The sequence below is a fragment of the Cottoperca gobio genome, chromosome 3 (genome assembly GCF_900634415.1).
Source record: "Cottoperca gobio chromosome 3, fCotGob3.1, whole genome shotgun sequence".
Classification (NCBI taxonomy): Eukaryota; Metazoa; Chordata; class Actinopteri; order Perciformes; family Bovichtidae; genus Cottoperca; species Cottoperca gobio.
In genome coordinates, this window is record NC_041357.1 from 443496 (window position 1) to 458244 (window position 14749).

A 14749-nucleotide genomic window follows, 5' to 3' on the forward strand; every position below is an offset into this window, starting at 1 on the left:
AATTTGTGGGTTGTTGTCATAGTAGTATGCGTTATTAATGTTGAGTTGTTGGTTTTGCATTTGTATTGGATCATTATGGAGCCAGCCAACTAGCGAAGCAGTTTTTATGCACGCCAGCATCATCTGTTCCTTGTGCGCAAGTTAAGAAATTAGATCTAAATCTGTTGAAAGAATAATGTACATCCCACATACAAATGCACAGCCCCGGTGGCGCAGCTTGTAGAGCAGGCGTTCCCTCAATTAAAGGCCTGCCGCAGCAGCCCGGGGTTTGTATCTGACCAGTGGCCATCTGTTGCGTTTCATTTACCCTATCTCTATCCAATATTAAACTGTACTATAATTTAAATTTTTATAGAAATTTAATAAAATTTTCCCCCAGAACTCTCTTCTCAATAACACATACACATTTGATGTTCATCAATATTTATTTTTAAATAGAACATGATATTCAGTCTTAGATGTGTGCGTCAAATAATTTTCAAGGCAAAGATACTTTAAATCCACTGCAGCCTTGCACTTCGCCAGTAGACACAGCGCTGTGGAGGGAGGTGGAAGACCAGGAGCTTCGAGACTGACGAAAGGTGGAGCTGCAAACAGAATTTCAAATGGACTTAAATTGTTACGTGTTCTCTTTCTCATTCGCATGTACATAAGCACTATTGGTAATGCTTTAGTCCATGGCAGGCCTGTGTCTTCACAACACTTGGCTAGTTTATTTTTCAATGTGCCATTCTTTCGTTCCACTGCACCTCAACTAGCTGGATGATACGAGCAGTGTTTTCTAACATCAATGCCTAGGAAATCATCCAGTTGTGTGATTGCCTCATTGGCAAAGTGTGTACCATTATCACTGGATATTTTAGAAGAGATTCCCCATCTAGGCACGATCTCATTCATTAGTGCCTTTGCTACTACATTTGCTGTTTGATGTTTACAAGGAAATACCATTTTGACCACATGTCTACTATTACTAAACAATGCTTCTTCCCTTCTGATGGTGTTAGCTCAATGAAAGCAAGCATAATATGCTCAAATGGTCTCGTAGGGGGAGGGTGAGCGGCTGTCATGCTTACTGAAATAGCTCTGCCTGGGTTTTGAGTCAGACAGGTAACGCATGCGTGGCAGTGCTTCTCTGCAGCCACTGTGAAACCTTCGGTGAACCAAAAAATTTTAACAGCATCAAACATCCCCCCTTTTGACACATGGTCTAATCCATGTGTCAACTTAGCATAATGGGAAAAGAAATAGTTAGGGAGACATGGTAGACACACCTGTGTCTTGAGTGAAAGAGGCACCACAGGAGCGCCACACAGCTTTTTCACCATCCGTGGCATGCTTTTGCATGTCATTTAGAGACGCGAAAACCTGTGCGGGCAGTTGGGTGGGAGCTGTCTGAGTGACCATACATGGTGAACCATATACATCTGATCTCATAGCAGCCAATTTAGCAACGGCGTCGGCACATGCATTACCTTGCGAAACGGGGTCAATGCCCTGGGTGTGAGCAGTACATTTGCAAACAGCAATTCGGGAGGGCAATAAAATGCTCTCTAGTAGTGCAGCAACCAATTTGGAATTCAGAATGGGCTTACCATCATATTTGAGAAACTTCCTATGTTTCCATAATGCACCAAAATCATGGACAACACCGAAAGCGTAACGAGAGTCGGTGTAAGTGTTCACAGCCTGACCTGCAGCGGAGCGGCACGCTTCAGTCAGGGCAACAAGTTCTGCACCTTGGGCAGAATAGTTAGGGGGAAGAGAACCAGAACACAACACATCAACTGCAGTGACGACAGCGAAACCAACCCTATTTTTGCCAGTAGAGTCACGAGAGGCAGAGCCATCTACGTAGAGCTCCAGATCTGGATCGAGTAGGGGCACATCACTGAGGTCAGGTCGTGGTGTGCAGGTGAGTTCTAATTCCGCCAAACAATCATGTGAGAGATCGTGAGGATCTCCGTCTGTAGGAAGAGGTAAAAGAGAGGCAGGATTAATGGTGTTACATCTTTGAACAGTAACATTTGGCATGTCTAATAAACATGTGTGATAGCGAAGATATCTGGCTGCCAACAATGGCTAGTCCTTTGCTCAAGGAGAATGAGTGCAACAGAATGAGGAACAAGCAGAGTTAGTGGAGCATAGGCAACTATGTCCCTTGAGGCTATCAGAGCCTTTTCTGTTGCTGCGATTGCACGGAGGCATGTTGGAAGGCCTGCTGCAACTGGGTCTAATTTGCCTGAAAAATATGCCACCGGACGTAGGTGTGAGCCATGTGACTGAAGAAGGACGGACGTCATGCATCCTCCTTTTTCATCTGCTGCTTGCACAAAATGTTTGTTCGGATCAGGCAACCCTAAAGTGGGAGGAGACAACAACAATATTTTCATGTTAACAAATGATTTGTCTGCCTCTGGATTCCAGACTAGCACTGTGTTAGCGGTGGAGCCTGGAGTGTGTGTGATATCCCTAAGTGACTGCTCAACTTGAGAGTAGTTAGGGATAAAACATCTACAGTAGGAAGCCATGCACAGAAATGACATCATGTGTTTCTTTGTGACAGGCTTTGGAATGGACTGTAAAGCCTGTATTCTTTTAGGAGACAGTGTTTTCCCCTCTCCGGAAATGACATGACCTAAAAAGGTGGCAGAGAGAACTGAAGTTTAGACAGGCTGGCTTTATGGCCTTCTGCAGACAAATGCAAAAGTAAAAGTCTTGTATCAACTTCACACTGTTCCTTAGAGGGACTTGCAACTTAGATGCAATCATAATGTCGTCAACATATTGAATTAGAGCAGTACCTGGAGTCAGTAGCAAAGAAGCAAGACTGTCTCTTAACCCAGAGTTGTAAATAGTAGGAGATTAACAATAACCCTGACACATCCGAGTAAATGTGTAGGCTTTCCATCACAGGTGAACGCAAACCAAAATTGACTTTGTGGATCAACAGGAATGCTGAAAAAAGCATTTGATAAATCAACAACAGAGAAATGAGAAGCATCAGGAGGAATTTGAGAATGATGATGGTATGAGGATTCGGAACGAGTGGGGAGCGTGCATGAACAGCTGCATTCACGGCTCTCAAATCCTGGACAAAACACCATTCATCAGGTTGACCTTTGTCTCTGATTTTCTTTACTGGGAGCATTGGTGTAGTTACAGGTGAGTCAGAACATGGGACAATAATGCCTGCTTTAAGTAGAGAGTTAAACACAGGTCTAATACCTTCAACAGCTTCACGTTTAAGGGGATACTGAGGTTGTTTAGGCCGAAAAGATGATTTCGCCTGAATGATAATAGGTTTGGCTGATTTAATCAATCCTACATCATATTTGTCTGCAGCCCACAGCGTGGGAGGCACATCTCTCAAAATAGCAGGCAGCTCAGACGCGGAGCTGTACAGAGTGTGAGACAGAAAGGCGGGGGGAATTTCAGGAACTTCAGATCCTGCCTGCTGTGGAGCGGGCATGCGCAAAACATTCACAGAGCGCAGTACAAGGAGAGGTGACAGACCTCTAATAAGAGGTGTGATCATGCTGATAGAACAGCGGAAAACATCTTTAGATGGTGAATACTCAATGTTAGGTGTGTGCGTTGGACACCAGTCAATTAAATTATTATTTATTTTTACCCATGGGCCTAAATCACGCCATTGCTATGTAGGATTTTTAGAAATCGAAATGTGTGGCTCAGCTTTTTCAATTTTGTAAAACTGTGTTTGTGTTGGAGTGAGACATACAGATATAGCACAACGTTTGGAGCTCCAATAACAGAATGATTAAATGATCTAACTGATCATTTAAATTCTCAAAATACCCTTGCTCGAACTGATTGTCTCTATCAGGAGAGACATGAGCAGTACAATGCTTATCTGTATTTTTCATGACATCAGCACCAGGGGTTATCCATGCTTTAACAACGTAGTCAATAAGGCCCTTTGATTGTGTAAACAGAACCCACCACTGATAGACATGCAAGAGATTACCAGGCGTGTCCGGAGTGGAGTCGTTATACATAATAGGAATCGATCTGGTGACTTTTAACCCTGTAGGGGTAGAAGAGAGATTCAAACCTAGGCCTAAAATCAAATCACGCCCTAGCAAATTTAGTGGGCAGACAGGTGAGAGGAGAAAACTATGTTTTACGTTAATGCCAGTGAGTTGATCACTGCATGTTAAAGGTTTAGTAAATAATTATTTTACTGTGTTCCCTCCTGCTCCAATAGAGAATATAGATCGACCGCTGAGTCTGACGTCAGGTAATTCAGATGCTTTAATAACAGAGTGTGTTGCCCCAGAATCAACAAGAAATGATAACACTTTGTTAAACACAATTATTTGTATAACAGGCATTTTTCTGTATACTTCTGTACTTAACATGGAATACGTTGCTTGTTTAGGTACAGACTTTAAAATGAGTTCTTGTATCTTTTGATGTATGAGTGATTGTGTGTGTGGTGTATTGTACTTCCTTGTTCAGATGTCGGGGGTGGTGGTGACGTCATCCCCTCCTGCCTCGCAATCCCCCTTCTCCTCTATTCAATCAGATGGCTGTGACGGTTGGCCCGCCCTGCCAGTTGGACTATTGATTGTAACCCTGATGATGGTTACGATTTGGACCTCCTACCTCTCCTCCTCTGTAACCTCTGCTGTTTCACCAGCCGCGCCCACGTGATGACTGTTGTGGTTGTAATGGACAGTCTCTTACCCAATGGTTTGGGTCGCCGCAGTGAAAACATCCCTGTTCACGTGGCTGCTGCCACAGGTTTTGTTGCCTGGGCTGAGAGAATCCTCTTCCTCTTCCTCTGAAACGACCACGCTGATGAGGGGGTGCAACATTTGTGGCTACAGCATGCATGAGCGTGAGCTGAGCTTTTTCTTTTTCAAGACGTGTTCAAATGTTACTTGTTCTCTGATTTTTGCATAGTCAGTTGGACCTAATTTCATCATGAGGAGTTTGTTTAGTTCAACAAATGTGGGCTGGAATTGTTGGCAGAACAGAGTCAATTGTACCCCAAAATCACCTCCTCCATTTTCAATGGTGGGGAGGTGGTGTAGAGTAGCCTTCATGTCGTCTAATGTCCAGGGACGGTAAACCAAAGCTGTTCCTTCAGGTCCCATTACTTGGATCATGGGGAAAAGTTGAGTTTTGTCATCACTTTTCTCATCCTCATCACTGTCTGGTCTTCTGTCTCATTGTCGTTGCCGGGTGTTGGGTTTTCCTTTCTTGTGATGGACAGAAGGAGCAGAGGCTTCAGGGCCTTCGTGGGAAGGTGGTTGTAATTGAGGTGGCACTCGGCGGAAGGAGTAGGAATCGTTATCCAACCCCGTCAGAGCTGGGTAAAGAGAAGTGGAATGGGTAGTTAAGTTTCTTTGACATTTTCATAATCCCTTTGTCTGTACTTTCATCTATATTTGTTTTTGCAAATAATCCACATCCATCCACTTTCTTCCTATCCCTGTTCTCTGCTTCCTTCTCCCATAACATAAACTGTCTTCTATGTTCTTTCATTGTTTTCAACATTTCAGATTTAATCTTTTTCTTTGACAGTACTTTTCCCTCTTGCTCTCTCAACCTTACTTTTAACTTTCTTACTTCCTCAACACTAAATGATCCTCCTTCAGGAAAACCATGTTTCTCAACCCATACCTTTAAACATGACATAGTATCTGGTCCGTATTTTCTACACGTCATGCACTTTTGCTCCCTTTTGGACATCTTGTCCTTTAACACTGGATCCCTGACCCATTCTGAACGTTTCTTTTCAACCTGTGATTTACGTTTTATACTCGGACGTCTCCGTGTATTTTACTCCCAGAGTAATTCTTCAAAGTCCCTGACTTTCACTTTTATTCTCTTTAATAAAGTCCCTGACTCTATTTATTACTTACTGATGACATGGCATGCTATTTTACGTTTATCTTAAAATCACACTTTTTGTAATATAAATTTAGAAATAACACATCTCACCGGAGGTTTTGAAAAAAATTTAGTTTGTTGGATCACGTACAGTTCATCAGTCCCACTCTGGATACTGGTCCCCTCGTCTCAGATCGTATATTTCGTCGAGGTAGAGGAGAATCCACTAAGGATTCCGGGAGCTCTTCCACCAGTAGTCCTCGGTGTTCGTAGACGACTTGCAGTGATCTCACTTCTGACACCAAATTGTTGTGGAATATTCTTCTATATTATAATGAAGTTCTCGGTGAGATGTTCAATAAAGTTACAGAAAACCAGGTTTCGTCTTTGACACTTTATTCTGAGATCTCAGAATCACAAGTCATACAGAGTGCGAAAACAGTCTGCAGGAGAGTGCTGAAAAGCGCTCTGGAGAGCTCTCTGAAGACAGAGACAGAGAGAAAACATACATCTTATATCGCACATGAGGTGACTTCGCAAAGCATTAGTTGCCGTCGGGACATCTGTCCTGAGCAAGATGTTCTTTTGGTCTCACAACAAGATATCAGTTGGATACACAAAACACATCCTTGCACACATAGCAGTTTTCTGGTGAAGGACGAGTGAATGTTTTGCATAGTTATAGAAGAACAGAAAAGTACATGAACATATAATAATTGCTATCACACTCAGCTCTCTGGATACCGTCTACCACGGGGCACTGAGATTCATAACAAACCTCAAAACCCTGACGCACCACTGCACCTTATATGCTCGTGTTGGATGGTCTTCCCTGACCACCCTTAGACTCAAACACTGGCACATCCTTATTTATAAAACTATTCTGGGTACTCTTCCACAATATCTAAGGATCTACATTAGTAGGAAATTTAATGGACCATATCGGCTTCGCTCCGAGGACTTGTTTCTTTTAAATGTTCCAAAAGTCCGTACAGAACTTGGGAAAAGGGCTTTTAGTTACGCTGCTCCGGCTGCCTGGAACTAGCTGCAGAATGAGCTGAAACTCTCTGAACAGACTTAAAGCAACTCTTAAAGACATTGAAGCAGACTGCTGTGTCTGTAAATGTTTTAATTAATGTTGTGATTGTGATTGTTTTTTCTTGTCTGTAACTGTGCTGCTGCCTATCTTGGCCAGGACACTCTTGAAAAAGAGATTTTTAATCCAATGAGGCCATATCCTGGTTAAATAAAGGTTATAAATAAATAAATAAATAAGGCTTGGAGCAGGTGAGTTGACTGAACTGCAATCAAGGGAGAGTGAGGGGGGCGACACGCCCACAACACAGACACATACACAGAGAGAGAAACAAGCAGGTGACACAGGGGAAACACAAGGAATGACAGGAGGCGTGGCCGTGACAATACCAGGTGTAAAACAGAGGCTTGTGATCCAGATGCAGATTACAGGTTAATACCAGGTGAAAATGGGTCGTAGTCACTGGAGGGAAATCTTGTCTGGACATTTCAGTGACATACAGTACGTAAGGGTAAAATACAATATATATCGTAAACATAATTGAAAAATTTGATACCTCAGTAAAAAGGACTTCAGTTATGTGGGTTTTAGTGTTCAATCAAAATGAAGTGTGAAACAAAATTACATTTATTTTACTTTTAGATAGTTTTGGCATGAAAAGTGACTTTTATATCCCATATACTGTAAGTCTAACTTGTATGTTTTCTCTTCAGAGGCTGCAGCTTCCTGAGCCCAGACAAGCTGGCACCCTTTAACGGACACTTTCTAAACGGCAGCACTTGGATGGCAGGGGAGGGAACGAGGAGCATTCACATTAAAGCCTATAGTGAGGTAATAGCAGCTGACACATGAAATTAACATAACATTTATTCTAGAAAACACTAACCTGATGTCTTCAGTCCAATAAAGCAAAATACTAGAACAGCATTTAATCAGTAGATGCAGTGCTTTGTGCACAGCTTTGACCTGCTGATGCAAATAGATGCACGTTGTGTGTGTATACTGTAAATGTGTTGCATGTTGGGTAATGTATCTTGAATTTCACAATATCATAGTGAAACCTCTACAACCTTAGTTTAAAAGCTCGGCTGCTATATTTTTGATTTAAAAATGTATTATTATACACATAATCACAGTATTTTAGTGATTCTAATGCTATTCTAAAAAGTAATGAAGGCATGAATACGTTTTAGTATCCCAAGTACTCGTCCGTGTAATGGAATTTGAATTTCTAAATTACCTACACAGAGAATCCTGGGACTGTCTATACTGTAAATGTGTTGAAAGTGACAAACTATTTCTGTGTGTGCAGGGCATGTTTCTCATGCTGCAATCTGCAGTTTATCCCACACACACACACAAGGCTCTATGGAGTTTAGGCAGACATGCAAACACACAAAAAGGAATTTAAAGAATTTATTCAACAAAAAGAGTAATGCGAAAATCTATATTTAATTTTTTGGCTTCACAGCACTTGTAGAGTTTGTAGAATAACAATAACAATGGACAAGGTTTATTCCAGACAGGCAGAGTCAAGGAATTTGTCATGTTATGTAATTTCACATGAGGTCATCTGTAAAATTTTACAAATCTAAAATGTTTAGTTCAGTAAAAATATATATGTATATGAGAGCGTTCCTGCTGGGGAGTGAAATACTATATCATACTGCCAAATCTATTGGAAACCTGAACAGCAGAATGAAGGGGCAGCTGGAAAGAATGTCTAGTATGTGACGACTGGGCTCAGCTAATTCTGTTTTCAATACTGTCTTTGTTTCATTATTTTTTTTTCATAATGGCTCCCTTCAGCAATGAAACGCACCCTTTCACATGGTTCCAAAGACTAATTCATAATTATAGAACAATAGAGAATTATAATTTACTTAATAATATTAGTTATACAGCAACATCTATAATGTTTGCTAACATTTACCAACATACAGTAGGCTACTGGTTATACCAGGCCAAGCAGTGAAACCCCTGGCTGTGTCAAACTGTACTCTTTTACTCTTTTACTGCTTATGAATTGAACATTTAAGTTATCACATTTAAATCTGTGCTATATTATACTATCATATACTATACAGTGTTTCCCCTAGGTTTACTGATTTGGGGGAGTGCTCACCGTGCGTGGATTCTATTTAGTTTTCTCCTCTCCTCTGCTCTGACTGTAGGTGTGTGCGCACGTGTGTGCATCAGGTGCGAAGCCCCGCCCTTCGCAAAACAGCGAATGAGAGAATGTGAATGCGCAAAGTAGACAGTAAACACGGAAATGTGCACATAAATTAGATCAATAACATAAGTGTTTAGTTTATTTAATAAAAGAGCACCTTTTCAATGTGAAAAATGAGTTGTGAATATTAAACGTAAAAAAATTCAAGAAAAGAAACAAAACACCTTGACTTTCAGTGGGGGCGCGGGGCTCCGTTGGGGGGGGGCTCAGACAATGGTAGGGGAAACACTGCTATATTACTGTAGACTAGACCAGGGGTCGGGAACCTATGGCTCTTTCGATGACGCACTATGGCTTGCAGACAATTTTGAGCTGACATTTTTTAACATGATTAACAAGTAATAAATAATTATTCTGTGTCATTTTAAAGTAAAACATTTAGCAGCGGATTTTGTTTCAGTTCTCCCCTCTCCTTTCCTCTGCTCCGTCTCTGACTGTAACTGTGTGCGCACGTGTGTGTGTGTGTGTGTGTGTGTGTGTGTAGGGGGCGGAGCCCTGCCCTTTGCGAAACAGCTGAGGAGAAACTGAGCAAAGCAAGCAGTAGACTAGGGGTGTTGAACTCAATCACAGAGAGGGCAAAAATTAAGGCATCGTCACAGAGTCATACTTTGCCTTGAGTGTGTCGTTATATTGGTGGTCAATCAGCTCCATTTGGATGTTCACATGTGCTGTTTTCACGTCAACTGCAAACGGATTGCTGAGCAGTTCATGCGCAGTCGGGAACACAGTGGTGGAGATGGTTTGTCAGTGTTTGGAAACACGTAGTGACCAAATTTTCCTTGTGCATCAGAGTCTCCCACAGGCAGCTTGGCTTGGAATGCTCTCACTGCATCATACATGTCCGTGATCACACGGCCCTGAAGCTGGAGGTTTAACAGTGAGATGCTTCATTATTTCGCACACAAAGGCCAGCTCACATTTATAAGGCCGGATATACTTGTGGCCTTGAGTTTCCATTGGGGGGGGGGGATGTCAGCTGACAATGGTAGGGGAAACACTGATAGCGCATTTAGTACTCGGAGATGTGATATACTTAAAACTCAATTTTATTAAATATATGGCTCTCAAGGAAATACATTTAAAAATATTTGGCTTTTATGGCTCTCCCAGCCAAAAAGGTTCCTGACCCCTGCACTACACTGTACTCTGTTACCTATAATAAATGATGCTACTCCTTTCTATATTATACTGTACCATACTACTCCATAATATTCTGTACTTTACTGCTTTGACTTTTCTGCTTGTTCTCTGCTCTGCTATATACTATACTTTATAAAACGGACATGTCAAATCAAGCAATCTGATTGGTTCTTAGCCGTGGTATAATGAGCGTATATCACGGGTAGAATTGTAGTTACTTTTCACAACAAGTCAGTATCCCTCCGCGTCTAAGAAACAAACTTATAAAGCTTTACTATGGAGGAGTGGATTGATCAGTGCCTATCTCCAGAGAAAAAAGCCACTAAAAGATGACATGCAGAGCTACGTGAAGAGCAGGTAGACCAAATGGAAAAAAACCCGAAACGAACAGAACACCACGCTAGCTGTTAGTGTTGTTGCATAGCAACCACCTTGCACTATATTTTGTGCAGAAGGCAACGGAGGGACTATTTTATTTTATCATTATTTAATAATAAAAACTATTTTAATTGGGCTTCCGGTGGAATCGCAATGCATGCTGGGGTGGCAAGACTAGAAAAGTGAGCACCAACTCCACAAGGGTTGCCATATTGGATTTTTTTCTCTACATTTTTACATTTTATTTAGCTTATTATTCAAGCGTGTTTACATTGTATTTGGCTAGTTTTTAGTCTGTAATCATCGCTCTTCTAGTTATGGGATTTGGACACCAGAATTGTGTGGTGAAAGGATGTTCGAGCAGTGGGAAAAAGCTAAATAAATGGGCAGAATCTCATTATGAGCTTCACGATTGCAAAAATTGTGACTGCAAGCCTCCGTTCGAACTATTTCCATATAGCACTAAAGAACAAAGACAGAAGGCTAGCATGGACCAAAGCTGTAAAGAGACAGGATTACAATGGGAAGTCTTGGAAGCCCAAGAAATCTTTGCGGATTTGCAGTGCAAGGAAAACCAACAAATTAATTCCCTGATCCTGAACTCGACCTGGAGTATGTAGTCTATCTACTTGATTTATATATTGACAAATGTACTTTCTGTATATTGGGTTTTATAATAATTAACAAACACAGTTAGGTATATATTTATAATAGCTTACCCTGCAACACAACTGCAATAAGCACTTATGATATCGCCAGTTTTCTTGACTGCGCAGATCCATGCCGAATGTGGCGTATGGGAAACTTTCATTGAATGAGTACAATTTGCTTTCAAAAAGCAATACTCAGAATCTGCGAGAGGATTGAAAGATATGTGTTTCAACCAGCCGGAGTCAAACAGTCTAAATGCTTTGCCTTCTTTGTATTCGTTCAAAGTTCGTTTATGAAACTCAACATCGTTCCCTGGGTGGTCAGACATTAAAAATAATGTTGTATCGCTGAGGTATATCGGCGGCCAAGAAGTCATGCTGTTGTTTTCATTGACTCATCCTGCAATGTCAAGGGATCAGGCACTAAAACGCCACTCGGCATAACCAAAAGTTTAGTATTTTCTTTTTCTGTGATTGAAATTCTTTCGTTAGCTGTTGGTTGCTCCTCAATGCCCCATCTCTGATGCAGCAAACACCCTGGCAATAAGCTTGAGTTTTGTTCCAGAAACCTTTAAATTCCGCTTGTGGGAAAATACTTTCAAAGCTTCGACTTTCCACATCATAAGAAAGGAGTTCAGAACTCATTGTAGAGTAGTAGGTTTGTTTACAACACGCTTGAAGAATAAGCTAAATAAAATGTAAACGAGTAGAGAATAAATCCATTATGGCAGCCCTTGTGGAGTTGATGCTCACTTTTCTAGTCTTGCCACCCCAGCATGCATTGCGATTCCACCGGAAGCCCGAAACTCCGATTTCGTCTATTACATAATCACCTATGGCTTGGTGTTGCGTACTGTACGGAGGTACAACTTGTTGTCTTTTTTTGCTTTTTATTGTGGTGGTATTGGCCAGTTTACTGACACAATAACTACGTTTTGAGGCATGAAGGAAATGTTTTGGGTTTTGCAGACATGCAATAGAGTTGTGATGTTCCATGAAACAGTTGGAACAATTGCTCTTTAGAGAATGTTAAGAAAAAAAAGAGCTGTTGAGAAAAGAGCTGTTGAGAAAAACTAATGTCATATTGAATCATATTTCCTCACCACACGCTTAGGAGTTTTACTTGAACAGGGTTACTTCATACTTCTCAGTTACTTCATCCGCTGGAACGTTAGCTAGCTAACAGTGGTAAAACACCTTTGTCTCTACCTGATGATGTGTCTTGATTGGCGTAACTGGCCATTGAAATTATGCATTTTAATTTGATGTTTTTTATTTATGTGAATTCTTGAGCACATTTAGATATAAGGTAAACTAGCATTGTATATTACTCCAAAAAGATTACTACCATTTGGAAGTACCTCCGCCACTAGATGGCACTTTGAGGCCCTCACACAATACTACAAAACTCTATATTGTATTATACCACACATTAGAATTTACGCAATTTACTATACTACTCTATAATATACTAAACAACTCTGTACGGCACAATACTATACTATACAAGTGTTTATATTATACTGCCTTGACTCGAATTTACAACAGAATACTATTCTATTCTATATTACACTACCGTGTTTTTAGAAAGCTTAGAATCTCATCTATTTAGATTTTGAGATAACAATCACAACAGCAGGTACAATCAGCTCCTCAAACTAGCAATTCAACTCAAATATCAAAATCATAACTTTGAGCCAACTCACCTATGAAGCCTCATAATAATCCTGTAATCAGTAATAATCCAAAAAATCCACTCCTGTGTCATTGCCAAAGGTCCAAACGATAATTTCCGGTAAAAAGATATTGATGGCCAACATCGTCACGTCCATAAAAGCCCATAAACAGCTAAATAGTTATTTATGAGCAATACAAATCATATTTTATTTATAAATATCTTAACATCTCCAAATTGCTCAGCTTGGAAATGCCTGGTGTTACTCTTAGAAAAACCTGTCTAATATGTTGTGTTTTGGTGGTTTTGTTCTGAAATGTTAACCTGAACTTGGTAACACGTGGTGCTATGTTCCTATTGTGTTTTCCAGCTCACCACTACCAGCTATCCCCAGCTTCAGGCATGTTTTTCAACAAAAACATTCAGGCAGAGTTTATTTTCTTCAAATTCAGAATATTTAGACCACTATTACTCAGTACCAGAAGCATTTGGAGTCATTCTGAAAAAAACAATAAGAGTGTTATCTTTTGAATGAGACCAAAACCATGCATATGGTGCAAATGGTTGAAGAGCAGCTTTTAATTTATTTTGGGTATGTCGTTTTTAGGTATTTACGGGTCAATTCCCCCACACTATAAGAGGCTAGACTACTCTATATTATACAATAATCTATAGTACAAGTGTAATACTTTGTTATATTCTACTACCTAATAGTAGACTTTACTATACTATACTACTACACAGTTTTTAATGCATTAAAACCTCTTAGAAGGTGGGCGAATTTACCCGAAAATACCTACAAACGACATACCCAAAGTAAATTGAAAGCTGCTCTTCAACCATTTGCACCAGCTGCATGATGTTGGGCTCATTCAAATGATAACTCTCTTATTGTTCTTGTAAAACAGTGAAGAGTGACTCCAAGTGCTTCTGGCACTGAGCAATAGTGGTCTGAATATACTGAATTTGAAGAAACACTCCGCCAGAATTTCTTTGTTAAAAAAGATGTCTGAAGATGGGTATAGCTGGTAGTTCCGAGCTGAAATACACAATAGAAACATAGAACCAAGTATTATCAAGTTCACCACCAAATTTCAGATAAAAAGGGATAAAAACTTTATTTATTAGACAGGTTTGTGCAATATGTACATGTACTGTACATATTATAATATTTATTAATAAATATTATTTGTATTTATTTATAAATAACTATTATATACCCATATTCCCTGTTAGTAGTAATCACACAGAGTAAGTGAAGTATAAAGACATTTTTATCTAACATTTTTACTTTTTTTTTGTATTTTCTTCTCTACAATAAATAATAAATATTATTTTGGAAATACATTTTATTTTGAAAAAACAAACCAAGGGAAGCTCGTTTTCTATACGATGCGCGCGTGCCACTTGGACCAGCTGGTCCAGGGTCAGTCTGTAACAAAAGAAGTGGTTGGGCACTTTCTTATCAAGTTGACACTCATTGGCTCATGAAGTTTGTAAAAAACCCATCGAAGCTCCGATTGGCTCAAATGAAGTGTCAATCTAATGCTGAGAGCCCGTGCTAAAACCAGGACGTGTCTGGACCGTAATGAGCTCATGAGATATTAAGTTATGACTGTTTATGATTGCACAATGTAAAAATCGATCAGCTGATTTCACAGATTGCAACACCTGTTCATGGACTTTTATCAATGTGACGATGTTCACAGTGGATATCTTTTTACCGAAAACGAACGTGTGGACATCTGGCAATGGCTTATTTTTCAAAATATTGCTGA

General features: G+C 40.2%; 1 protein-coding gene across 1 annotated transcript in view; it reads left to right on the plus strand.

Moving 5' to 3' along the window:
- The window catches only part of il16 (interleukin 16), a 71372-nt gene that overhangs the window by 21453 nt on the left and 35170 nt on the right, over positions 1 to 14749 (plus strand). Inside the window, exon 7 of the mRNA XM_029462580.1 lies at positions 7609 to 7726. Within this exon, the coding sequence (XP_029318440.1) occupies positions 7609 to 7726 (118 nt within the window). The remainder of the gene's footprint in view (positions 1 to 7608; positions 7727 to 14749) is intronic.